General features: G+C 41.0%; 1 protein-coding gene across 2 annotated transcripts in view; it reads right to left on the reverse strand.

Annotated features, from left to right (window-relative positions):
- The window catches only part of GALNT7 (polypeptide N-acetylgalactosaminyltransferase 7), a 147266-nt gene that overhangs the window by 26350 nt on the left and 93057 nt on the right, over positions 1 to 27859 (reverse strand). For both annotated transcript variants that reach the window (XM_047855885.1, XM_047855886.1), the window contains exon 3: positions 2928 to 3094. In XM_047855885.1, coding sequence (XP_047711841.1) covers positions 2928 to 3094 — 167 coding nt within the window. The remainder of the gene's footprint in view (positions 1 to 2927; positions 3095 to 27859) is intronic.

The raw sequence follows: 27859 nt of genomic DNA on the forward strand, positions 1-27859 counted from the left end.
TTTTAAAAGCACCCTCTGAGTTGCATTTCCACGTTTTTTTAATTTAAAAAAATTTTTAAATTTACATCCAAGTTAGGTAGCATGTAGTGCAACAATGATTTCAGGAGTAGATTCCTTAGTGCCCCTTACCCATTTAGCCCATCCGCCCTCCCACAACCCCTCCAGTAACCCTCTGTTCTCCATATTTAAGAGTCCCTTATGTTTTGTCCCCCTCTCGGTTTTTATATTATTTTTGCTTCCTTTCCCTTGTGTTTATCCGTTCTGTGTCTTAAAGTCTTCATATGAGTGAAGCCATATGATATTTGTCTCTCTGCATTTCAGTGCTCTTTTGACTATGCAATCTAAATAAATTTAAAATAAATTGTTATGGCCAGAAATGAGTTGATGGCCTGTGCTTCAAATTTAGATTCTTAGTTAAGATGGTCCAAAAGGTAAGCTGGTCAGTCAAATGACTTCTGGCTTCTTTGGGATCTCACACCGTGGTAGATTCTAATCATGTTCAAAACATTCGCCTCTCCTCGGGGAATAATTATTCTCCCCAGCCTGCTGAAAGTAGGCTTAGACCATGTGGTTTGCCATGGCCAACCTGCTGTGGACAAAATGATGTGAGGCACTTGTGAGCAGAAGTGTTAAAATCCCACTAGTGTTTCACCATTCTCTCTTCCTTTGCACAAGGCGGGCAATGCATGAGTTCAGGCTGCCTTGCGGTGAAGGTGTGGGGCATTGCTGGGGCTGAGCCACAGAAAATGCGTAGTATGAGCCAGAGAACTGTATAACTCTGTGTTGTCATGAGCCACTGAGAGTGTGGAGACCCATTTTACCTCGGCCCCACTTGGCCTCAGCTGGCTGATGTACAAGCATAGACGAGTGTGCTCTATTTAAAGGCCCCAATTCTTGTTTAGAGAGGACACTGTGTTTTCCAGAAACCCCAGTGTTATAAGCAGCCAGCTCCTTGTGAGGTTTTATATTAGTAAAGTGTTTTGTCTTTAAAGGAAAAATGGTAACTCAAACTTTTACTTTCTGAATATATTGGGGAAAGAACAAACCAAATGTTCGCTCATTAAGGATAGGGCTGACAAATTTTACGGTTGTTATGAAATGGGGAAAATTAAAGGCCTTCTGTACTTCTGTTCAAGGGGAGCGCCAACAATGCCTCTCTGCACTCTGCAAGATAAGCAGGTCCTGCACTTGACCGCTATTAAACTGTGTTATAAGAGGCTAAATGTTAGAGCACTAATCACACAAAATAATTAAAGTCAAATGGACAAAAAAACTGAAGTCCAAATTCTGTTCTCCTCTCCTGAAGCCAAGCAGTTATTTTAGGATGGGAACACATTTTGGTGTATCTGCACTTTTTATTAAAGGATATGCTAAGCCTCTGCTTGTATTAATAACATAAGGCTTCTTAAAATCCACATAATCACATACATGAGATTTCCCAAAGTCATTTTTGTAGATGTAGGTTTTCGTAAATCTAAAATACTGTTGGTACCAACAATATCACTTCAAAACGTATTTTCAAATATTTATTTTGAGACAGGAATCGTATTCTTAATGAAAGCCCTCCTGTCATAGAAAATTGCAGTCAAGATGTCTAAGGTAGAGGACATTTGATAGGACTAAACATTTTAAAAGATTACACTTTTTAGTGCAATTAAAAGTGATTAGTTGAAAAAAGTGCTTAGTTGTACAAAGATGAGGGGAAAAGGAAATAGGCCTTATTTCTATTTCTTCTCTGTGCGGACATCTGTGTAGATCAATATTCTGATCATGTCCTTGCAAAAACAGCAGAGGTTTATCTAGACTGCGAGAGTTACAAATTAAGTTTTGGAGAAAGCTTGTGTAAAGCCATTCTGAATGGTATTTTCAGACTACCCATGTTCTGTCTTCACCTCTAATATATTCACTTGTACACAAAAATTCTCTGTGAGACTTATTTGCCAAAAAAAAGCAAATACCTTGTTGTTATTGAGTAGCCTGAGTGCTTTGGTCAATTTTCAAAGAATCTAATTCAGTTTTATGACAAGCAAAGACTAGTAAATAAATATCCTAGATCTGGGTTTCAGCAGCACCATTCTTTTTTTTATTTAGCATGCTGATTTGGGGTCTGAACTATAACATTATCCATCTTCTAATACTTGTGCCATTAAGAAGATATATTCTGCTTACAATAAATGTTAATTTAAAAAACCCACTTATCTGGGAAACCACTGCTCAATCTCTCTCTTGCCACGTTGAACCAAGGTTAACCAACACCTCCCTAAATGCTATAATAGCTGGCTCCTTAAAAAGAAGAAAAAATACAACACAATTTCCTTTTATTCAACATACTAAATCAAATACAGAACAAAATAAGCTTTAGTAGATACTTCTATTATATATAACAATGGTCCATGGAGTCTGGTCAAATTCAATATTTGTATCATTGTTCAAATGCAAAAATTAGGCTATTAAATAGGTGTATGGATTTCAGGTTGACGGCTATGGATGGAGCATCTGGTAGCAATACAACATAACACAATTGCACTTTTCAGTCTTTCAATAAATGATCTTCATGGCCCCATTTTTGCAAAATCCGAGGCCCAGAGAATTGGTGTCGTGTAAGATGGTAGTTAAATACACAGATTTATGAGCCTGTAGATTTGGATCTGTTAACTAGTACCTCTGTGACGTTTGACAAGTTACTGAACACCTCTGAGGCTCCCGTGTAAAATAAAGATATGACAGTATCCATCTCAAGGATTATTGCCAGGATGAAACAAAATAATTTATGTATGATGCCTGGCACAGTGCCAGCTTGGTACCAGATGCTATCAGTAGATGCTAATTATTAATTTTTAAAGACTAATTATTTTAAAATCACACTTTGCAAGTCTTCATAATTAGCTTATTTCATAGACAGAAAGTCAATTTTCCACAGCCATTACCTTTATTACTGAAATCATCAATTAGCACAATTTCTGCTAAATATTTCCTTGGAGTCCTTTTGATGACACTGTGGACCGTTCTCATGAGGGTTGACCATCCTTCGTTGTGGAAGACAATGACAACGCTGGAGGTGAGCAGGTTTTCATCATAATGCCAATACTTGCACCTGTGAAAGGAACATTTAGTCATGTTTATTTAGAGGCAATTGGTAATGTGCGGTTTCAAACTTACTACAATTAGGTTTTCTGGTTGGATTGAATATTACTGACTTAAACGAGGGAAGCGAATGAAATGCAACCTTTTATATCTTAACAGAAACGCAAAATGGAAGAGAGAAGATGCTACGAGATGAAGTCACTCACAGAGCAGCTCCCTAACCAATTGGCACTTGCTGTGTGGTAAAGAGAATTAATTTCTGAATGTATGCGTCCCCGCCGGGGGCACTCCACATTTTCACAGCAATCAGAGCTGGGCTTTTTTTCCCCCCATGCCTTAGATCTCAGTTTACTTGCCTTTTTAAAACTTGAGTTTCTAGCGCACAGATTTATTTCACTTGCTGTGTATGAACTACCACTCAGCTGGATTTGAAAGCTGTCCTGTTCTAATGTAGCCAAAACCTTCAGGAAAAAAAATGAAATAGGCTGACCTATGGCATATAGCAGACATTAAAAAATTAACTGTTGAATGAATTTTAAAAATCCTAGTAATCTGGGGTGCCCGGGTGGCTCAGTCAAACATCCGACTCTTAATTTCGACTCAGGTCGTGATCTCACGGTTCACGAGTTCTCTCTCTCCCTCTCTCACTGCCCCTCTCCCGCTCGTGCTTGCTCTCTTTCTCAATATAAATAAACTTGAAAAAAAAATAAAATTCCTAGTAACATTTAGTTATTAGATTAGCTAAAGAAGATATTTAGCTATTTTACACAAAACGATTTGACACAACTACAGTAGGAATCAAGTTGCCAGGAGCCTTTTTCTAACTGAAAGGAAACTCAGAATAGGGCCCGATAAAGACTCAAGGAGCCAGGGAAGGTTTAGTGAGTTTCACAAAAAATACACACACACACACACACACACACACACACACACACACACACACACACACAAAGCATATATATGTATATATGTGTGTACATAGACACACACATTTATATTTCTGTTTGTTTTAACGCCAAAGCTTTCCATGAAGTAAATAAGCTTGTTCCCAAGATTAAATTTAAAGCCATAAAAGCAGTAATTAACCTTATCAGCTTGATAACCTATACCGGGAATTAGAATAGGAACCATTATTTAAAATAGGTCCTGGTCTGATTCAGATGGAAACAACCTTTTCTCCAAGTGTGTATTTTCCTTTCAAAATTGTTCTAAATTATCTATGTTCTTAAAGGTTGATTTTTATAGAAATGCAGATTGAGTCCAGTAATCCACTTAAATCTTATTTCCTATATCTGCATTTTCTCATTAAAGGAGTATTAATTACCCATTATGCTCATGCTCTCAGCTAGACACCAGAGCTACAGCACTGAGAGGACAGCACGGTCTCTGCCCTTACGAAGCCATGGTCCTACAGGGGAATCAAGACACAGAGCAAATATTTGTACTTTCCAAGAGCGTCGATGCAAAAACCAGGGTGCCTATGACAGGTGGACCTCACTTAGCCTCGAGACATGTGGTCAGGAAGGACCCCTGGAGCTAGTGATTTGATTAAAGATGATTAAAAAAAAAAAAAAAGTACTAAGCCCCAAGAGATGGGGAGGGAGTGGGGAGGAAAAGATAAGAGCACAGAGCACAAGAATGAATCGTGTGCATATGATTGCAGGTATTATGGGAACTTGGAAGATCTATATCTTTGGAACATGTAATTAAAATACGAAAAATAAACATAAGTTAAAGAGGAAAAGTTACAAAGAAGGGCATTTGCGGTAGAGGAAATAACAGCATCTACTTATTATGTGCCAGGCACCATTCTGTGTTTTACTTTTAGTAACTTATTTAACCTGAGAATACCACTATGAGGTCAGTACTATTAATATCCCCATTAAAAATTTTTTTTAATGTTTATTTATTTTTGACAGAGAGAGAAAGACCGAGCATGAATGGGGGAGGGGCAGAGAGAGAGGGAGACACAGAATCCGAAGCAGGCTCCAGGCGCTGAGCTGTCAGCACAGAGCCCCACGTGGGGCTCAAACTTACAGACCATGAGATCATGACCTAAGCCGAAGTCGGACGCTCAACCAACTGAGCCACCCAGGCGCCCCTTAATATCTCCATTTTATAGATAAGGGGACTGAGGCTCAGAAAGAAATGATTTGCCTAAGATCACACAGCTAGTAAGTAGTGAAGGCAGGAAATAAACCTAGGCTATCGTGAATTCACAAGAAATCTTATTAAACATAAAACAAACGTAAAAGAAAAAATACTAGCTATTCCTATGTATGAATGGCTAAGAACTGATCTAAGAACTGTTGATGATATTGAATATCATTTCAATACAAGGCACCCATGGAGCATATTGTTATGTGATGGGAGCCCTCTCGTCTCCTCCCCTTTGCAGCCAGGAGATGGCCCCAGGAATGGGGAAGGACAGGTGGGGTATGGCACCCTATAGCAACAAGTTAAACCAAGAGGGCTTTCTAGTGTAACCCAAAGTTGAGAGGGTCCAAATATTCATTCAGAAGAGCAACTTAAAAAATACAGCAGTGGAGGAATGCAGATCTTGAAAGAAGATGTGATGAGTGCTTCTGGAGAGAAAGCAACCCAGGCAGATAGGTCTAATTTTAGACAGTAGGAATAACAGTCCCCCAAAACAAACTGTAACCCAGATGGAGGCTCAGGCAACCTTGTTCCTTCTCTGAGGACAACCACTGGGCTTAACACAGCAGAACCGGATGGCACAGACACCAATCAATTTATAACAGACACGAGAATTGGTGACAATATTCAAGACATGGGAGGACATTTGGGACTTGCTGATTTCTAAGGCAGAAGATGACAACTTGGGGAAATAAGCAGACAGGGACTCTGAATGGCAGACAGAAAGGAGTTGAAAACACACAGAGACTAGAGGAGGGAAGGCAGAGGTAGAGTGAAGACGGGAGAGAGGGTCCCATGAGGGGCAATGTCACTGTCCTGGGGAACTGCATAAGTGGAGACAGTTTAAAGATCTGGGCATGCTACCTTGCCTTCTTCCACAGGACAAGGGGACGAGAGAACTGGAATAGAGAGTGTTGTCTCGCCTCTCCATCTCCTCTTGCCTATGGACAGTTTGGAAATAACTCCAGAGATGTAAATGAGACTGTGTGCCAGTAACATCTCTTGGTATATACTTTCCTATTTGTCTCAAAAATTACAAAAGCATTATATAACTTGTGCAACACAGAAGTTTATTAAGGTGGAAGTTCCCTCCCTTGCCTCTCCTCAACTATGTCAAATCTCACATCCTAGGAGAAATCACTGTTCATAGTTGGCTGTGTATTTTTAAATTTTTCTTATGCAGGCATATAAATGAGTATGTATGTGTGAGTATATACACACACATACAACATATTCAGATGAATATGTATAAATTCTTCTTCCATGTGAATATGTACAGATTTATCATATTATCTAAATCTTTTTAACTACTGCATAATATTCCATAGTATGGCTGGTCCATTATTTACTTTTTTTTCTTTTTAAAAAAAAAATTTTTTTTTTAACGTTTTATTTATTTTTGAGACAGAGACAGAGCATGAACGGGGGAGGGTCAGAGAGAGAGGGAGACAGAGAATCTGAAACAGGCTCCAGGCTCTGAGCAGTCAGCACAGAGCCCGACGTGAGGCTCAAACTCACGGACCGTGAGATCGTGACCTGAGCCGAAGTTGGACGCTTAACCGACTGAGCCACCCAGGGGCCCCTGGCTGGTCCATTATTTAACCATCTCCTTACTTTTCCACAGAAAAGGGAAGGAGAAGCTTTTCTAGTGAGGATGGGTAGAAAATCTGGAGGGAACAAGATGGGAATAAAAGCAGATGGAGAATGGGACTTGTGCCTGGCCTCCAGTTCTGACCTTTAGGAGGAGACCACCCCACAGGGTATGGCTACAGCACAGAACAGAAATAATTTTGATGTGTATTCAGGCAGAGAGAGTTAAAGACAATTCCCTTTTCCACCTATTCTCTGCAGGCTCCCTTGGCTCTAGGTTGGAGCCAGAGAGCCTAGGATGTCCACATGCTTTCCATGGGAACATGGAAGGTAGCTTAGAGTTAACCACGGGCCTGCTGGGAGTCACCATGGTAAGGGGTAAGATGACATTTAGCAAAGTGATGGGGTAGAAGGCTTAGCCAGGGACTGGGCGGTGGGGTTCAGAGGATCCACAGTATCAGTGGAAGCCAATGTGGAGTGAGTCCCTGGAGTGGGGCAGATGTCGGAAGGGACCATGTGTCCCAAGGGCAGCAGGAGAATTGACCAGAAGTTACTACAGCAGGGGTTCCTTCAGCAGCAAGTGCAAAGATGTCATACACCTGGGAAGACATGAGAAGGCAGCAGAGATGGAGGGTAAACAGACCAGAAGTACCCATAGCACCTCAAGGATGCAGGACCCTTCTATCATCTGGATGCTATAGAAGAAAGGAAGACGAGATGAGACCCTATGGAGGAGAAACAGCCCAGAGAGGGAGTTTGAACTTCAGGCTGATTGGCCACTAGCCGAAAGGAGACCTTTAAGCCAATGCAGATTGGGTGACTTTTAATTACTAGCTTTCACTGGCCACCATCAGCCTGAATGCAGGTTCATGAGAAAGTTTAGCTCTTTGGCAGCTTCTCTGATTTTCCATTGTGAGATGAAGCCATTGAGTGGAGCATACAGAAAGAGACCTTATAATATACAAAGCCTTGATAAGACTTATTATTGAAAGAAGCCCCCATGGTACTGTAAAACCCCCTATTTTGCATCCTTTCTCTCACTTTACTGGTGGAGAATTTGTAATCAGTTCTAATAAGAAGGACGGCCAACTGAAACAAGAATGCCACATTTAAGTGGATGGGTTATGTTATAGACTTTGGACTAATGTCTGCTCTCTGGTGCCTCATCTTCCAAGAGAGCTTAAAAATCCTCTAACATCGAGGACAGTAGTGCTTTAGCATCATCAAGAGACTGTTCTGGTCGCAAATATTCACATTCAGATTATGGGTTTGCAGTGATTAAAGCTATAGTTATTCTTTAAAGTCATTTAACACAGTATTCTCATGGGGGCTATGTGGGCCAGGTGCTGGCGATCAGAAGAAAAGATGGGAATAAAAATTCTCACAGTGACTCTTCTAGAACTTAAAAAAGTAAATTTCAACCCAAAAGTGAAATGCCTGTGTATAATTTACTTGTATTCCCTCAGTACCAGCTGTTTTTAAGATCAGTAGTTTGATACATGGCCTTGTTGTGTCTAGACTTTATCAACAAATAATATCTAATTCAGCAGACTATGAAAAACAGCATTTTAGGCTGCAAACCTCTGCAATCCATAGAAACTATCATTAATCTACAGGGGTGTGTGTATGTGCGTGCATGTGCACGCACATATATGCACACTTTTTTAGGCATAGGAAACAAATCCTCAATTTAGGAAACACTGTTTTTCTTTATACACTACCTACATTTATTTATTTATTTATTTATTTATTTTAACGTTTTATTTTATTTTTTTTTCAACGTTTATTTATTTTTGGGACAGAGAGAGACAGAGCATGAGCGGGGGAGGGGCAGAGAGAGAGGGAGACACAGAATCGGAAACAGGCTCCAGGCTCTGAGCCATCAGCCCAGAGCCTGACGCGGGGCTCGAACTCAGGGACCGCGAGATCGTGACCTGGCCGAAATCGGACGCTTAACCGACTGCATCACCCAGGCGCCCCCTACTTTTATTTTTAAATCAATTAAGAATCTTTCCTGTCTCCATCTAAAACCTTTTTTGCTCATTCCCATGATAAAAGGAAGTGGAAAATTGCTTATGATTTACATGAAACAGTGCTGACACCCAATGGTTGAATAAATTAGTAATGTAGAATATAAAATTTAACTCAGCATTCAGAAACCAATATACATTTTCAATGAAAGGAGAATTATCACTGTTAAACCCAATCACTCAAACTCAACAGGCTGGGGGGAGTGGAATTTTATCCAAGTGTTCAGTTTCTACGTACTTTGATTGGAAATGACACAAAGTAAGCCCCTTAAGAACATGCTACGGTAGATTTTATTCCTTGCAGTTCATTACACGTACCAAAATAGAGAATCTGAGCAGCAAAGAAATTTATAAATTACACTTCCTGATCACCATTCTCTGGATATGCTCCTTTCGTCAATGTCTTTCCCAGAAAAGCCTGCTATAATCCAGATGTGGAATTGTCGACATAAAGGTGCAATCTTACAACCCTTAATCTGGCTACAATTCCTTTACAAATACAACTTAAAATTACACTGGTACTGGATATATTTTCTGCAACGGTATCATACTGCTAGCTCACAAACCCCTACAACTTTTCTCCCCCAATTACTGCTCAGCCTAGTGTTTCTCATTCTGTGTTTTTGCAGTTGAACTCAGCATAAAATACCTTGTTTACATTTATTTTGCATTTTTGGTTGGGTATGAGCTCCAGCAGGCTCTGCTCTCTTAACCATCCTTCCTCGTTTTCTATGTGGAAAATTGGATTAGTATGGTTTCTATCTCTGGAGCCACTGTTTATATGGACGAATATGAGAAGGTCAAATACAGTGCTTGAAAGCTATGTGTAATCCTTAAGAGGTTGCTATCACTCTACTCATCAATTTCATCTAACTGCACTATCATTCACACGATATTTCTTTACCTAGTCCACAGGGATCTGAGAACTTTACTCAGCTATCCTACTAAATCAAGACAAATTAGGTATCACACAGTCTCCTGGTCCACTAATGTAAACGCATTTTTTTTTTTTAAGATACAGTTACTAGTTGGTTTGATTCCTTTTCATAGACTCACACTGGTACCTAGTGAAGGTGACTTTTTAAGTATGAATAAGTGGTCTCTTCTAGGATCTTAAGAGTCGTACATCAGTGTCAAGTTTCCAGAACCAAACATTCTCTCTCCCCTTTGGAAAATGTTTAAGGCAGTATTTTCCCACCTCCAGTCCCCTAAAATCTCTCCTCTTCTTCATACCACCTCCGGATTATTGATGGTACTTCCTTTCAAACTCATCTGGTAAGTTCCTCAGTATCTAGTGCTAGACGATGCTTTAAAAGCCTCAACTAAAATTTAATATACTTAGGTGCCTCCTTATTCTGTGCTCATTATATTTGAATTTAATTCCCTCTTAACATGCTGTTATAAAACTTTCAATATGGAGATCACTCTTTAGGCATAGCAGCAAATACTTGCCCAAGCTGGGCCAGAGGCCCCTTCCTGGACTTTGAGCTTCTGAGATTCTAGTTGCGCTCTTGAGTGATCTTGTGAGGCATAGGCTGGGTAGCTATTTTCATGGAGAAAGAGAGAAGTAGAGATAAGAGTCTATGAACTGCAGAAAGAAAGAGCATCTGACTTTGGTTCCCAACTTTTCATTTCCTAGTTCAGTCAAGTATATTTCCTGACCTTAGGTTCCAGGAGATACTCCCACATCCTTTCTTCTTTTTTTAATGCTTATTTATTATTTTTAAAGGTGCTTTGTGGGAGATTTTATTTTTTTACACTCAAAAGACATTTTTGTAAATTCTGATACAGCCACGATTATACTATCAGAGTATTTCCTTGTTTATTACTTCAATAGAAGGATTTTACTTAGAACATTAAGAATAATTTTTTTCAAATGTGTGAAAGTAGAGTTTTATTTTATTTAAAAAAATTTTTTTTAAATATAATTTATTCTTGAGAGAGAGTGAGAGAGCACGACCAAGGGAGGGGCAGAAAGAGAGGGAGAGGGAGAGCTCCCTGTCAGCATAGAGCCCGATGTGGGGCTTGAACCCATGAACCGTGAGATCATGACCTGAGCCAAAACCAAGAGTTGGGGGTACTGACTGACTGAGGCATCCGGGGCACCCAAGGCACCCAAGAGATATTCCTACATCCTTTCAGTTAATTGCTTGCCACCCCTCACCTCCACCATTTTTTCTTTTTTTTTTTTCTTTATCTTAAGCTACTTGAGTAGATTGGTTTCTGGCAAATAATTCATGTTTAACATGCTACTCTTGATATTTTGGTAAACTTTCATTCATTATGTATATGTCTTCACAGAATTAAACTTAGAGATTTTTCACTATCATTGAATCAATGAATCAATCTCTTAAAATTTGAAATTACCGGAGATGTTCCTCAATGATCATTGTTGAAGTCACAGAAAGATGAACTACAGATGGCCTTACTACAGGCCAGTATTATCTGGTAGGTCCTAAAAATAACTTGTATGAACGTACAAAATTGAGCTTAAGAGAATTACACATGCTAACCAAATAGGAGGCTGATATGTTAAACTGATGTGAAAAAAAAAAAAAAACACAAATTTTCATGTAACGTAGTCACCACTACAATAATCTGTCTACAAATTCTGATTACAATTGGAATGTTGCTTGGTGAGCATGGAATCTGACAGTCTTACTGGTTTTGAAAGCTCCATGCATCTTCGTCCACAATAGGGTTTGCTGAACAGAGTAAATTCCTATTGGCTGACTCAGGTCCCTTCTCCCATGGATAGCTGGGGGTATAATGATCACATAGTTTCTTTGGCTCCTCTATTCTCATCCCGTGGAGATGAATTGCTTCTTAGCAATGCATTCTTTCTTTTACAAGGCACAATAAAATTGAAGCTTTTAAACAATAGAATACCTCGATGCCTTCAAGAGCTTGTATTCCTTTCCTTGATTACTAGAAGCTCTAAGATGATCTACTTCCTTTTCTTCAATATTCTTATCAATTCCTCGTATTAGTCGCTCTTCCCTTGAAGGTCAAAATTAAGCCTATCATAATAGAACCCACTCTTCCTTAACCATCTACAACATGAAAATGTCAGCACAGCTAATAGTCAGAGGTTCTGCTCTCAGCCAAAACAGAATTTTCATGTATTTGGTTAATACTTAATACATATCGGATGATTTGATCTCAAAAAATTTTCTAGGAATACCCCTTTTCTCCCTGTTGTACTATATTACAGAATACCACCCATTCTCTTAGTTAGTGAATTAGATCTTAATGAACAAGAGAATAATAATCTTTAACTTCTGCTCTATTGGGGTTAAAGGTCAAAATCAATGAACACAGAATTAATGGTCGGGTCTACAAAAGTTTTTTCAAGTAGACCACCTTTCAGGATTAAATTAGGTAAATTGAAAACACACAGCTGTCTGCCACACTTGTTTTGGAGTCTGGGTGCACGGTGCCATAGTTGGAAGGTGGGACACCAGAATGGGTATGAAGGAAAGGAAAATGGGTTGCTTTAGCTCAGAATACCCATAATCTCTATCAGGTCCACCCTCCCAATCAGCTCAATCTAAATTGAAAAACCCCACAGGCTTGCTGTGTGTGCCAGGTTTTAGGACAAGTGCCCCAGTTCTGTTCAAGTAGTGTATTTAATTTTTTTTTTAATTAAAAAAAATTTTTTTTAACAATTATTTTATTTATTTTTGAGACAGAGAGAGACAGAGCATGAACGGGGGAGGGGCAGAGAGAGAGGGAGACACAGAATCGGAAGCAGGCTCCAGGCTCTGAGCCATCAGCCCAGAGCCCGACGCGGGGCTCGAACTCACAGACCGCAAGATCGCGACCTGAGTTGAAGTTGGATGCTTAACCGACTGAGCCACCCAGGCTCCCCTTAATTCTTTTTTTTAATGTTTACTTTTGAGAGAGACAGAGAGAGAGAGAGCATGAGCAGGGGACAGGCAGAGAGAGAGAGGGAGACAGAGAATCCAAAGCAGGCTCCAGCCTCTGAGCTGTCAGCACAGAGCCCGACGCGGGGCTCGAACCCACAAACCACGAGATCATGACCTGAGCTGAAGTTGGACGCTTAACCGACTGAGCCATCCAGGTGCCCCAGCAAGTAGTGTATTTAAACTTTTCTTGGGATGGATCTCATTTCCCAGGGTAGAGATAAGGTGCGCAGCTTTTTATCATGTCTAAACCATTAACGTGTTAGAGGAAAAGGGGGGAGATTCTTGGCAGAGCAGAATGACTAGGACCAGAAACTCTCTAGCTCATCTCAGCTGATTCTTAAGGCACGAAGCCACATTAGTAAAGTACTAATGCTTTACAAAATGCTTTACTAAAAGCATTAGTAAAGACCGCTGCTTTACGTAGCTTACGTAACAAAGAACAGGGCCATTATCTATCTGCCCAGACCACTTGTGAGCTCCTGGTACCCAGGGCTAAATAAATCTGTATTTATTTCCATTCTCTCTAACCTCTGAGGTTGCCAGTTTCCTGGCACCCCAAGTTACTGGGAGACAGCTGTCTAGTCATTAGCCATGACAGCTCAGCTGCCAGTGATCCTCTAAACACAGCCACAGTATGGTTAGAATTCACAGCTCCAAAACCGCCGCAGGCCTCCTAAAGCTTACATCATCTTTGGGCCACTCAGCGTACGGTCTCTGTGACAACCTTAGATAATATGTGCAAAGCCTGGGACGGAAACCTTCGAGCGTGGCTTTGGAGAATATCTCCATTTCACCTCTTTCCACCGATGTTCCTCCTCAACGAGTGTCCTGACAGACCAGCCAGGCGTGAAGGGCATTTTCTCCATTTTGAGATACTCTCCGAGGTGATGGAGGAGAGAAGGTCACAGTCGACAGGGGTCCAGAGTGGTTCTGCAGGGATGAGTGTATGTCCCTTTGGTGAAGACGCTGGTGGCCTCAGCCCAAGGATTTAGCCCAAGGACCTCAGCCCAAGGATTTAGTGAGCACGGCCTGTGTGAGCAGCAATGGACAGGCCCTCACCTCAGCGAGCCACAGAGAAGGAACCTGAGTGACCTTGAGCAACCCAAGGTGATTCATTCCCGAGCATGGGTTCAACAATCCCAGTGGACTCCGGGAACTCGGTGGGAGAATTTGAGGGCTCTACAATTCTAGCAGAGTGGACAGTACCTGAGCCAAAGAGTGTTTCTGCTATTAATTATTGTGATCTCATTTTATTCCAGAAACGTAGTTCTAACAGCTCTTCTAGTTTCCAAAGCACCACCATACACATCATTATCTCCTCTGCGTTGCACAGTAACCCTCCGGGGTACACAGGACAGGCGTTAGTATTATTCGGTTTCTACATCAGGCCACTGAGGCTCCATGAGGTTATAGGACTTGCTCAAAGTCACCGTCAGTGACAGAGGAGACATTTAAAAACGAATCCTTTGACTCTAACTTTAAGGTTCTTTCCTTTAAACCAAAGACTTACAAAAGGATTACTCGCACAACATATACTTAAAACAAAACAAAAAAAAAAAAACAAAAAAAGGGGAAATGACTTCTTTCTTTTCACTCAATACCCAGGGGCTTCGTGGCCACTAACAAAATGACTGCACACAGTTCTGTAGATTTCTGCCTGATTTTAAGGATTGAGAATACTAAACAAGACATCAGGGCAAGCTAAGAATGCTGAACTATGTCACTGGGTAAAGGTCTTCAAATGTTCTTTTTTTTTTTTGAAAAGGAAAACGTACATGGACAGATGTGTCCACTTAATGATCTGAAATGTCAAACCATAATTTAAGAAAAAACCTGGCAAGGAATCCCATGAATGGACATATGTTCATGTGCATATCTCTGAAACTCTCTGGGAAGGGAAAATGAACATTTCACAGTGTGAGCCATATGTTTCTAGCTATATTGGACTCTAATTTCAAATATGAGCTTACATGCCATATTCTGATTTTATAGAGGCACCAGCTTATCAAATACCAATACCTCTGAGCTGAAACAACTAGTAACAGGAGTAAGCATCAAGTTGGGTGGGTGCCAGTGTGTGGTTAATGACACTAACAGCATGAACCAACACAGGTTTGCATTTGCGGCTTAGTTATTCATTTATGCTGTGCCTTATTCCACAAAGGACTTTGAGCAGCTTATAAACACAGAGAGCGCAAAAATATTATGAAAGTTAAAAATAGGAGGGGGAAAATGGATAAAGAAAGAATGAGGGGAAAAAAAAAGGAGGAATCAAGAACAACGTGTTAAAACTACATACCAGTGGGCCAAGGACTCCTGTGTGCACAATTCTGAGGCACAGTTCACAAAGAATACCCTATGAATAGCACTGCCCTGAGCTAACCAACATGGTAGCCTTGGGTGCCTTCCAGTCCCTACTTATTAATGGACAGGCCACAATTTGGCTTGAATTTCCTAGCAGGGAAACCTGGTCTAATCTGTGTTTAACAAACCAGTTGTTCAGAAGTACAATATTCTTGCTGTGAAGACCAGATGGGAGTTTTTTTCTAAGGGGTCCTCCTTATGGCAAATGCAGCAGTGAGTTTCACTGGGCTGTTATTCATGAAGGCTGTCAATGGAGACCAATGGCATTATACCAAAATACAAGTTAGTAAAAACAGTTGTGCAGAGACCAAGTTGGGAATTTAAGTTCAACACAGATTTGAAAATCACACTTTGCAAACATTCTTTAAAATGTTTATTGAGTCATCTCCTCTTCCATGTTTCATCGTTCAGTGAGTATATGCCTTCTCAATGTACTCTCATTACAAGAAGGAAATCACATCGACCATATGGAGGACTTGTATTTCTGAGAGCAAATTTCGACACTGCTAATGACTAAAGAGGTATGAGCTTACAGTGGTAGCATGGTAACTTTAGGTTGGAGTTAGTAAATAATTTCCCAACAAAGAACTGTGAGATATTGAGAGAGTTATCAATATAGGCTGTATGGTATTTACTTGTGGAAGTCTTGAACATTGACTGATACTAATGTTCCTACAGCAAAATGAGGAGATGCACTAGGTCATTTTTTAAAGACTCCCAACTATAAAACTATGATTACAGATGTGGAAAAGAGTGCATAATGTACAACAGTTAACATTTATTAATTCACAGAATATGCAATTTCTGGAGCTAATAAGAATATATTAACTCTTTAGTAATTTACCTTATTTAAGGTATTAGGAAGGTAGGTTGTTCATTTAGCATGTAATGTAATGGACACACGAGATGTTTAATAAGTATCGTGGTGAAGAAATCTGGTAATACTATTTTGAGAAATCATTAAAGTAGTCTACCTCTTTTCCTGCATTAACTGAATTACCTTTACTTCTCTCTTACATCTTTGCTTTGTTGTCATCTTCCAGAAAATCAAATCCTCTATTAGGAGGCTGATGAGTCACCAAAAGTGATTTGGAGTTAGTTATCAACAAGTTTATGGCTTAGGGGCGCTTGGGTGACTGAGTTGGTTGAGCCTCTGACTCCTGATTTCGGCTCAGGTCATGATCCCAGGGTTGTGGAATCGAGCCCTGTGTTGGGCTCTGTGCTGAGTGTGGAGCCTACTTTGGATCCTCTCTCTCTCTCTCTCTCTCTCTCTCTCTCTCCCTCCCTCTCCCTCTCCCTCTCCCTCTCCCTCTCCCTCTCCCTCTCCCCTGCTCCCACATACCTCTCCCCTGCTCATGCACTCTCTAAAAGAAAAAAGTTATGGCTCAAACATGAGATAGAATTATAAAGTAAGAACTGAAAGGATATGCTAATTCCTACTCTAAAGATGGCAGAGGACAGGAAACCTCAAACCACAATTCTGGAAAACATTTTAGTTTTGGTTTTAGTTTTAGTTTCCTTGGCAGGAAACCCAAGAACTGAACACATGTGAACATTAGAAGCGAGGTACAGTCAATTGTCCTCTGGAGACCGTACTCTTACCAATGGGTTACCTTCTCTCTTCAGAGTCCCTGTGGATAGGATAGGGGAAGAAAAAGAAGAAAAAAAAGGGGGGGGGGAGGAAGGAAAAAGAAAAGAAAGGAAAGGAAGGGAAGGGGAAGGGGAAGGGGAAGGAGAAGGGGAAGGGGAAGGGGAAGGGGAAGGAAAAAGAAAAGAAAGCCAAACAAATCTGTTCTGTGTGAGATGGAAGCCTATAGAACAGCATAGACCAGGGATGCTGTAGACCATGGAGGGGAGACTCCAGAGTCGAAAAACACTACCAAGTAAAAGGAAACAGCAATTAATCCTTTGATTTAGTGATTCCACAAAGAAATCTGTCCAACTGAAGTAATCAGCAGTGGGCACAATAATTGACCCACAAGCTTGCCCAATGAAGCATCCTTTGTAATAGTGAGGAATTGGAAACGACCCAAATGTCCCCAAATGAAGGACTGGTGGAACAAATTCTGGTCATCCATGCAGTGCAATCTTTTTTTTTTTTTTTTTTAACCCTACCGGGGGTAGGTGATTCTTATTTTCTTCTTTTAAATTTTCTATTAAACATATGCTTTCTTTTTTTGAACCTTTACAAATAAAATTGCTACTAAAGTAGCAACTACAAGTGAAAGAACGTTACTTGGCAGCTTTGTAATCAGCAACCCCTGGGCAAGAGGTCTGTCCCGATAACTCTTTTCTTATTAAAACTATCACATTAAGGCTTTCCCCGGAACCAGAGCTTTACCTGTGTAACAGACTTAGACCAAATTTCGGCACTCGCTTTGTAGCCGGAATGCATCTCTTCTAAAAAGTGAGGGCATATTTTTAAAAAAACATTACTATTTGTACCCATTCACATTTTGATTCAATAATAGGCTATTTGAGGGATTGGCAAATCATACTTAAGGTGCCTCTGCATTTCATTTCTGCCAGTTTTTTCCTTCCTGATACTAGTTGGTTACTCCACCAAATTCCACCTGACTATAAAGCCCTTCTAGATAGTTGCTATCTTGTCGTAGTAGAGCAAAAGCCCCCTCAGAGCAGAGCTGCTATGTCTAGACAAATGGGCCTAAGTGGAAAAGGAAAACACAAAGATATAAGAGATCTGTTGGAAGAAATCTTTTATGAGGGCCAGCGGTCAACTTAGGGAATTTTATAAACCTAAATAGGAAAGCTAGTTCTTCTCAGTTCCAGTATGACGTTTCAAATATTACTAGATATGCTTGATTATCACCATTTCAGAAATAAAGTATTTCATGTGGTGCAAAAATGATACCTCTTTAAAATCTGCCAACAGCCTTAGAAATCCTGAATATTCCGAAGCAATTCAGGCAAGTCCAATTACGTTTTTCAAGAGTAAAACAGTTTGGCTTTTCAATTCCTTTCTAGAGCTATGAGTGGACATCACTTCCCAGGAATCTAAAGAACTGTAGTGATTTAATACATCAACTGCCTTTTTAGTTCCTCCACTCTCCGAGGGCTCCTCTGATCCGCCGTGCCATTTGCTGACAGCCTGCTTGCATCTGAGGGCCCCAGATTAATGTCACGGTGCTAACCTCCGTGGTGATCTTTTGTACTGAAGCCTTCATGAAAGAAAGGAAGCCATTTCTGCAGCTTCCTCATTACCTGAGGTACCAGAACGCAGAACACCATTTTCCTCCTAACATTTTTATTTACAAAATGCTTGTCGCCAAAATAAAAAGCAATTTTTTTTTTTTTCAGTTGCTAAACTCAAGACCTTACAGGAGCAATTTAATTGAATCTCTTGGATACCTGAAGTCTTGCTTTTTGAAGCTGATGCCAATCTATTGAAGTTTTTTTTCTGGGGAGCACAGACAACTGTAAGGGTTACTGCCACCTTTTAAAGGAGAAAAAAAGGGGCGCCTGGGTGGCTCAGTCAGTTAAGCGTCAGACTTGGGCTCAGGTCATGATCTCACGGTTCGTGAGTTCAAGCTCAGTGACGGGCTCTGCTTCCCATTCGGTGTTTCTCTCTCTGCCCCTCCCCTACTTGTGGGCTCGCTCTCTCACTGTCTTACTCTCTCTCGAAAATAAATTAAAAAACGTTAAATATTTTAAAGGAGAAAAAAGTATACTTCTTTCTATTTACCTCCAAATTATTCCCATCTTAATTTTAAGAAATTTCTCTATGAAATTATCCATATCCTTACCTATTGGCAATGACATTGTTAAAACTAGTGACTATACTTCAAAGCACATTTTATTAGCATTTTATATTTTCAGGTTCTGGTAGTATGCACACACTTACATTATCTTGTTCTTTTATCCACAGGAGTTACGTCAACAACTTCCCCCAAATCAGCTGTGGGACAAGGTCTCTCTAGTTTTACTGGACCCCAGGAGTATATAAACCCTTCCCGGATCATGCCTGCAACTACTTCTGATCCTCAAAAACCATTCATTCCTTCCCCTGCCATTATTACAATTGGACTTCATGGCTACGGTCTTTTAGACTTTGTTGTTTCTCTGAGACCAAGACTGAGGTAACAGGTGTGATATTCTTTTAACTATGTGCTTCCTGGAAAGAATTTATGTCACTTCTCCTGAGGAGGGGAGATAAGATTAGTAAGTATTCCTGATACAAGTCTAGGCTAGTTATTAGGAAATTAAAGAGACTGAGTACAGCCTCTAAACATTTAGGTAAGGGGATGCACTTGCCTGAGAGTGTCCTATCTCATTAAATGGCCACCAGTACCTGTGAAACTCAGATTAGGTGTGCTCATCAACAGAGACTATTTCATCACTTTGTCTAATAAATATTCTGAACAGTGCAGAAAACCTCCCATGTTTCATTGCCCATGCCACTGACTGCAGGAGCCTCTGTTGAGCACATCCTGGCAGGATTCCAGATTCCTTCCCAAGATCATTTTAGTAGTAAGATGTAGTAAAGGAAGTGGGAGTGAGGTGGGGAAGGAGGGGTGGGAAGGAGGCAAAAAAGATTAACTGTGGAGGTATATTTATAATAACTAGGCCAGTTTATGTCCATTCTTTAAATGGAAAAACCTAATATTCTATACTTTTTGGTCTTGACATTTCTAAAAGCCATTATCGTATTTCCTTTCTGGCATAAATCAGCAGGTAAAAAAATTTGGTTTACTAGAATTACCATTTTCAGTGCTCCTGAAATTTGCATTTACCATTAATGGGATAGTGAGCACGATGTTCTTTAACGATGTATGAAATATTTCTGTGAATAACCTGAGCTCCAGATTCATATATACAAATATATTCAAACATATTATGCGTGGAATCTGTATTTGTTAATTTGCGTACTCCCTAAATTTTATTTTCAACCCCCAAATCAATTCCTGGGACATGGTTACAGTCATTTGAGAACATGTGCACAGCAGCCAAAAAAAACGTGAACTGCAATTGAGTTGCCTGTGTGAAGACACTAGAGGATACCATGCCTTCTTGTCGTCACTCTGACAACTGTAAACAGTGTCCTTTTCTTTGGAGGGTGGGTGATGGGTATTGAGGGGGGCACCTGTTGGGATGAGCACTGGGTGTTGTATGGAAACCAGTTTGACAATAAATTTCATATTAAAAAAAAAAAAGATGTAAAACTCTCAATGTCTGTCAATGAACAAATGGATAAAAAAAACTTTGGTATAAATATACAATAAAAAAATTATTCAGCCATAAAAAAATTAAAAAAAAAATAAGCAGTGTCCTTTTCATAGTCTATTTAGGGCCATCTCCTTCTCAGTTTTGTGCTTTTTGTTGGTGATTTCATGGTTTAAAATGGCTCCCAAACATAGTGGTTAAGGGCCGTCTAGCGCTCGGAAGTGTGAGAAGACTGTGCCGTGCCTTATGGAGAAAATACTGGTGTTAGACTGACCTCCTTAAGGCATGAGTTCCAGCGCTGCTGGCCATGAGTTCAATGTTAAGCTGCAACACTATATGTTAGATAGGGTGTTCTTAGAAACAAAACACACATATATCAAGGTTAGGTATTGATCAGCTAATGAACCGATGTGACCGGAGTCTCACAAGAACCTAACCCTGTGCTTGCCCCAGGAACAGTGCCTCTGTCTGTATGTATTCCTAGCCCCATGCTCACGGTGACTTCAGAGAACACAAACACCTTGGTAACAAGGACTGACTGCATAGCAAAATGCACACGAACAGAAATTCAAGTTCACCAATAAGGACGGCTACAAAAAGTCAGCTATCAAGTCTGTCACGCCTTTGCACCGCCTACTATAAGGGGAAAGCATGACAGGTGGATGAATTTTTGTTTTATGGGCTAATGCTCCGGCTGCGTTGTAACTGCAAGCAACTTGCAAAGATTTAAGAGACAGAGACAATCACATTCTCTCAATTAAAATGAAATTCATGCTTTGAAAACAATTATGATGATGCCAGAGAATAGGACTTTAACCAGGAGGGCCATAAAAAGGCAGGGTAAGTGAGGAACATTCTGTAAACTATTCAGGGATACCTTATATAATAAGGAGGTGCCTGAGAATTACAGGAAGCTGCCAAAAGAAGAGAAGCAGGACAGAGTCAGAGAAAGAGAGGTCTTCGCCACTGAGCGGTGGGAGTAACCAAGAGCCTGCCACTCAGAAATGCATCTGTTACACAGACAAACCTACCCTTTAAAGAACAGTGTGGTCTCTTGCTTAAATGACGGTCTACACTATAAAGAGATGCTTAGAGTTAAAAGAAAAATCGGGTTAAAACATTTCTAAGTTTAGAAATGACAAAGGTGCTTATTATTATGAAATATTTACAGACCTAAGCCCTACAGCCCTGATGCATCTTCCTATTTTCTTCACCTAATGATACCAATGATAGATTCATCACCCAGTACTTTTGAGCAAGTGCTTCTTTACTGTGTGCTACATCAGGGACTCCCTTTATGTTTTCTCACTGTCTTTAGGACTATTCCTCGTCTTGCACAGTAGAACAGCAGGACGAAAGACAAAGATGAGGCTGGAAGCACACACCTAGCATGACGAGACCTATGTAGGAGACAAAGCTTCTGTAGGCTTCTTACCCACCAAGGGCGAGGGTGGCTTCCAACCACTGGGACCTCCATCCAAGCAGCAGGGCTCATGTTACCTACTGTTTTATGCCTTCACGTTCTTTGGCACATTTCATCCTCACGCTAATGTTATGAGCCAAGTATTTTACCCATATTTGCTAGAAGAGGCCAGCAAGGTTCTCTAAATGTCAACTATCGTTCAACTCTGTGTGGGATCTCCAAGAGGTACTTCCTGTGCACTCATGAGCTCAGCACTCTCAGGTACTGCCCCCTTTTGCCTCTAGCTCAGGATCATCAGGGGGTGCCCTGTGGCAACGGGGACTCAGCTCCTGTGAGGCTGGTCCCACCGGTGCACCTGCTATAAGTTAGGGACGTGTTGAGGACACCTGCCAGGCTGTTCCAAGGCCATGGTTTCGTGTTGTTTCAGGACCCACTGGATGATGATCTGCCACCAGCTTCGACACACCCTCGAGTGTGGGAATCTGCTGTCCCAGAGTTCTGCAGACATTCTAGCGAATGTTTTTTCGTATCGTCTCCTTGGTATTTGAGTATAAATGAGTGCAGGGGCCAGGCAGGGAGCACGACCTAAATGACAGGCACTGTACAAACACTGCTCCTCTGCTCTGGGACCACACTCAGGTGCCTTTCTATTCTCTCCTTATGATGGCTGCTTCTATGTTAGATTTAAGCAGAGACCCTTGTTGCAAATAGTTGGGATTTTAAACGCCTACATTTGAGGGGACAGTCACTTTGGAACTTGGAAACATACTCTCCTTTTGTTTCTAAGTATAAAAACGTTAGTACTATAAAAATGTCTCAAATATTAAATTTAAAATGACTGCTCTGGGGGTGCCTGGGTGGCTCGGTCAGCTAAGCGTCCGACTCTCGATTTCAGCTCAAGTCATGCTGTTGTTGCGTTTCCTGCGTTCGAGCCCTGCACTGGGCTCTGCGCTAACAGAGGAGAGCCGGCTTGGGATTCTCTCTCTCCCTCTCTCTCCGCCCCTCCCCAACTCGTTCTGTCTCTCAAAATGAATAAACTTAAAAAATTGAAAAAAAAATCAAAATAACTGATCTGATAAACAGGCCTTCCTGATCCTTTACCTGGTGTGGTAAATAATCCCAGAGACTTGCATGCACCCCTGGCCGCCACGTAATCCCGGACGGGTACTCTTTCGACTTCCGGTTCCTTGTCCACAAAATGAAGAAATGGTACCGGAGACCTCCCTGGCTCCATTTAGCTCTAAAATTTTGAGTCTACGAAATTCGTAATGTCTTAGGAGCACGTTTCTTGAAGTGTCCAAGCCGTGCCCTTTAGAAGCTGCCACGTGGCTCTGAAAGTGCCATCTTGTGCACTTGGCTCCCGTCCGTCGTGATCAGCAGCTTATCTGTGCCGTCTGAGGCGTGAGAGGAAATCAGACACCCGGACGCAGGATGGTGACGGAAGGGGCAAAACCAAAGACGGGAGTGTGTGGGAATCCAAGGTAGCGTGAGAGGAGGAGGAGGAGGAGAAATAAGGGCCCACACCGCCATCGCTACAGCCATAAACAGCGCATCCTTGCTGCCTACGTGGTGTTAGCAGGGTGCTAATCATACCGCGAGACTTAGGTCAAGCAGAAGAGGCTGGTGAGGGCTGGGGGGATGGGGGGGTGATGGGTATTGAGGAGGGCACCTTTTGGGATGAGCGCTGGGTGTTGTATGGAAACCAATTTGACAATAAATTTCACATATTGAAAAAAAGAGGGGCGCCTGGGTGGCTCAGTCGGTTGAGCATCCGACTTCAGCTCAGGTCGCGATCTTGCAGTCTGTGAGTTTGAGCCCCGCGTCGGGCTCTGGGCTGATGGCTCAGAGCCTGGAGCCTGCTTCCGATTCTGTTTCTCCCTCTCTCTCTGCCCCTCCCCCGTTCATGCTCTGTCTCAAAAATAAATAAATGTTAAGAAAAAAAAAAGAAAGAAAAAAAAAAAAAAAAAGAAAAGGCTGGTGAGGCCGAAGCACAAGGTACAGAGGGAAGTATAGGGAGTGATGAGCTTATACAACAAGTTTTTGTTTTTGTTTCTTTAGGTTCAAAAAAGTGTGAATATATGTACATAAATGTATGGGAAAAGAACTTGACGAATATTCAGCAAACAGCAGCTGCCTCTGGAATGGGAGAGAGGGGACTCTCACTTCTTAATCGAGGTGGCAAAATGGGTTTCCTCGACTCCCGGAGGTGACAGACAAAGGTCAACAGGAAGAGACATACGCACAGCAGGATTGGATCCTAGAGGTGCCAGCAGGGTTGAGTTTGGCAAAATAAAACGGCTGAGTGCCTCCTCGCTAATCCGTCCCGCTCCCCTTCCTGCTCCTGGGGAAACCAAAGAGGGCTGAGCCTGGTATCCTGGCAGCCAGTCTGTTCCCTCTGCCAGGCTGGGCATAGCGTTGAGGGGCTGGATATCAAGTGCAAGTTCTGCCAAACAGAGCATATACTGCTAAGGTGCGGGAATGAAAGCAGCGCTTGCCTCTGCTTGGCTACTGCACCGCTTAAGCTAACAGATCCGGTATCTATTGTTACTTTCCAAGAAGAGCTGTCGCACCTGGCACCGGCCCAGGAGCTGCCAGGCTCCTCAGCTCTTCCAGGAAGAAGAGGCAATGCCAGGACAGAAAGCACTCTGCTAAGCTAGAGTGGGAACAGCTGCACACCAGCTGCTTTGCTGGCTGGTTCTATTCAGCTTTTGTATCTAGAGAAACATTGTGGAAGACCCAGGGGAGAATGTAGTAACATAGAAAAAAGTAATTTTTAAAGGGAAGGGGCCTTGGAAGATGGTTAGTGGTTTCCACACTGAATTCAGGAGCCTGGGGTTTCAAGGAGGTGCAAAGACCCAAAGTGGAGAGTTATGAAGAAAGTCACTTGAAGGAAGGATTCTGGGGGTTGTGTGGCCAAAAACACTGGAAATCCCTTTTTACAGATAAGGAAAATTGAGACTCAGAGAGGGCTATGTGGGGTGTGTTCTCAAAGTACTCATTCTATATGAGGACAGAGATATGAGAATCAATAACAAAAGTGTATACACATATATTGTACTTTATAATGAACACTGATGAGAATCATTAATTCAACTGTCTTGTAGAGTTGGCTTTTTCTGATTTCATTGTGTATCTATTTAAAGTTTTACAGTCATGGGGCATCTGGGTGGCTCAGTCGGTTGAGTGTCTGACTTAGGCTCAGGTCATGATCTTGTGGTTCATGAGTTTGGGCCCCGCGTCGGGCTCGGTGCTGACAGCTCAGAGCCTGGGGCTTGCTTCGGATTCAGTGTCTCCCTCTCTCTGCCCCTCCCCCACTCGTTCTCGTTCTCTCTCTCTCTCTCTCTCTCTCTCTCTCTCAAAAATAAACATTAAAAAAGTTAAAGTTTTATAATTATTAGAATAGGAATAATAAGCACCGTCTGATTACTCAGGTATTATACAAAAGATATTCTTTCAAAAATGGAAGGGTAGGATGGAGTGAAAAAAAAAATTAAAGGATCCCCTCCAGTTGCTAGATTTTCCTCATTAAAAATTTGGCCCTGGGGTGCCTGGGTGGCTCAGTCAGTTAAGCATCTGACTCTTGATTCTGGCTCATGCCATGGTCTCAGGGTTTGTGAGTTGGAGCCTTGCATTGGGCTCTGGTACTGGTAGCCTGGAGCCTGCTTGGGATTCTGTCTCCCTCGCGCTCTGCCCTTCCCCCACTTGCTCTCTCTCAAAATAAAAATAAACCTAAAAAAATCTGTCCTAAGACTAATTTTAACTTCATAACTTAATTACAATACATAGGATAAAATACCAATAAAATGGCTTTTTTTTTTTTTTTTTTTGGTCTAGTAGTTTGCTAAAGAGTAAGGTTTTGAATGGAATGGCTGTGCACATGTGCCGAACCAAAGAGCTGGCAGTTTGGAAGCTAACTTAGCTCATGTGTATAATGTCTGATCAGAAATTATCACGTTACTGCTATTGGCCTCATTTTATGATGCACTTAGATGATGTATTGATATTTATCCTAGTATTTGCTCTAGACTTTAATAAATATAAATAACTTCTGGGCCCTCTGCTGTGAATTCCTGAAATATCAAAAAATGCTCAATACAAAAATATTATTATAACGAAGTATCTGGCCAATACATTGTTGAACTTTGAATCCTTGGTCTGAATTCCTGTTTACTCCCATGAGATAATTTCTGAATCATTTAAATGATTATGATAATAAGCTACTCCAAATTTGGAGGCTGGCTGCATTGTACCGTCTAAAAACATTTCTGTCCCAGGAATGGTAAGGCTGGCCATTTTTTTTTTTTTTTTTATTACTTTATCCATCAGTCCCACGTAATTAGTCCGGTGATAGGATCTCATGCTATCAGGTCATCTACCCTTTTGCAGATGTTCTAGCACTTCTGTAATATAAAGTTCTTTATCAGTTAATTAAAATAGCGTTCAATTAAGTTTTGGATTAGGTAAGCATCTTAATTTTCTGAATCATCACTAACCATGGAATCTGGTGAAACTTCCAATGAATCAGGTAGAAGAATTCCAACTTAACTTTACAAAATAACATTATGATCTGTCAGTGATCAAACCGAAGACTTGACCGTGACAATTGTTCTTCTGAAGGCTCATTTTTATTATTTATCTAATTTATTCTAAAATCTAGGACAGCGCTGCTTGAAGTATGATCCACACAGATCCCTAGCATCCCCAAGACCCTTTGGCGAGCTTGGTTAGGTCAAAATTATTTTCATGATATTATGACCTCGATGCCCTTTTCACCGTGTTGATACTTAACTCTGATGGGGCTTTGGCTGATACAACGGCTGGGATCCCAGCACAAATCAAGGTAATGGCATCAAAAGGTACTTGTGTTCATTATATTCCTCACCAACACACAAAACAAAAACAATGCCATCTACACGGAATGTCCTTGATGAAGCAATAACTCTTCCTAGAGTTTTAATTTATTAATTTTGTTAAGCCCATGCCTTCTTAATATTCTGTGAGACAAAACGGGAAGTATGCGAAAAGGACTTCTGCTACATATCTAACTATGATGGTTGTGGCAAGGAAAAGCACCTGTGTAACTGAGTTCCAAGGTGAACTCGTCAATTTTCTCACAGCCTGCAATGTTCATTTGAAAGACGCAGTGGATTAAACTAAGGTCATTCAGACTCGGTTATCTGGCATTTTCTCAAATGTGAATGAAAGGAACCTGTCACTTCAAGGAAAACAACTGACATCATTTGTTTCTGAGGATAAAACTTGAGCTTTCAAGCAAAACTTAGAATTTTGGAATTATGCCAGCCTCCCAGGAGATAAAGCCATTTCTGACGAGACTGATGAGGCTATATATGATGAAAGTGTCAAATTTCATCACATTTGAGTATTTGGAAAATCTGCATTACGCGGGATGCTAATATTTGGAAGATCTGCGTTACTTGTGATACCAGTATTTTCCCAGTGACGAACGCATGATGTTACATCACTCGCGGGTGGAAGACTCGCTAACGTGCGAGATACACTAACAACAGAGTATTACTGTTCACCTGTATGGTTTCAGATTCTACACTGCAATTACTACTACCTGTTGCGTTTTGGTACAGTGTCCAGGAAGAATATCGACAATTATCTGAAAAGGCTATTAAAAACACTCCTCTTTTCCAATTACGTATATGTGCGAGGCCAGATTTTCTTCATATATTTCAACCAAAACAACATACGAGCATAGACTGAATGTAGAAGTAGATACTGGAGTCTAGCTACCCTCCATAAGCCAGGCATTAAAGAAATTGGTAAAAATGCAAAATAATTCCACTCTTATCATACTTTTTTTTTTATTTTGGAAATTTTATTTTTCAAGAAATGTGTTAACATGTCACGGGTTTATTATTAATTGAATAAAACCTCTGCTTTAATTTCAATATGGTCAATTTTGATAGGTAGGTCCCACGTAATAAAAGCCTAATAATTTGGGGCTGTTAATAATTTCTAAGCATGTAAAGGGGGCTTGAGACCAAAAGGTGAAGAACTTTTGGTCCATAGGATCCGAACAGGCCAAGTCGCTCAATAGGTATTTTGTTATACGTTTTACTTTGACATCATTT

Source organism: Prionailurus viverrinus, chromosome B1 (genome assembly GCF_022837055.1).
Source record: "Prionailurus viverrinus isolate Anna chromosome B1, UM_Priviv_1.0, whole genome shotgun sequence".
NCBI classification, from domain to species: domain Eukaryota; kingdom Metazoa; phylum Chordata; class Mammalia; order Carnivora; family Felidae; genus Prionailurus; species Prionailurus viverrinus.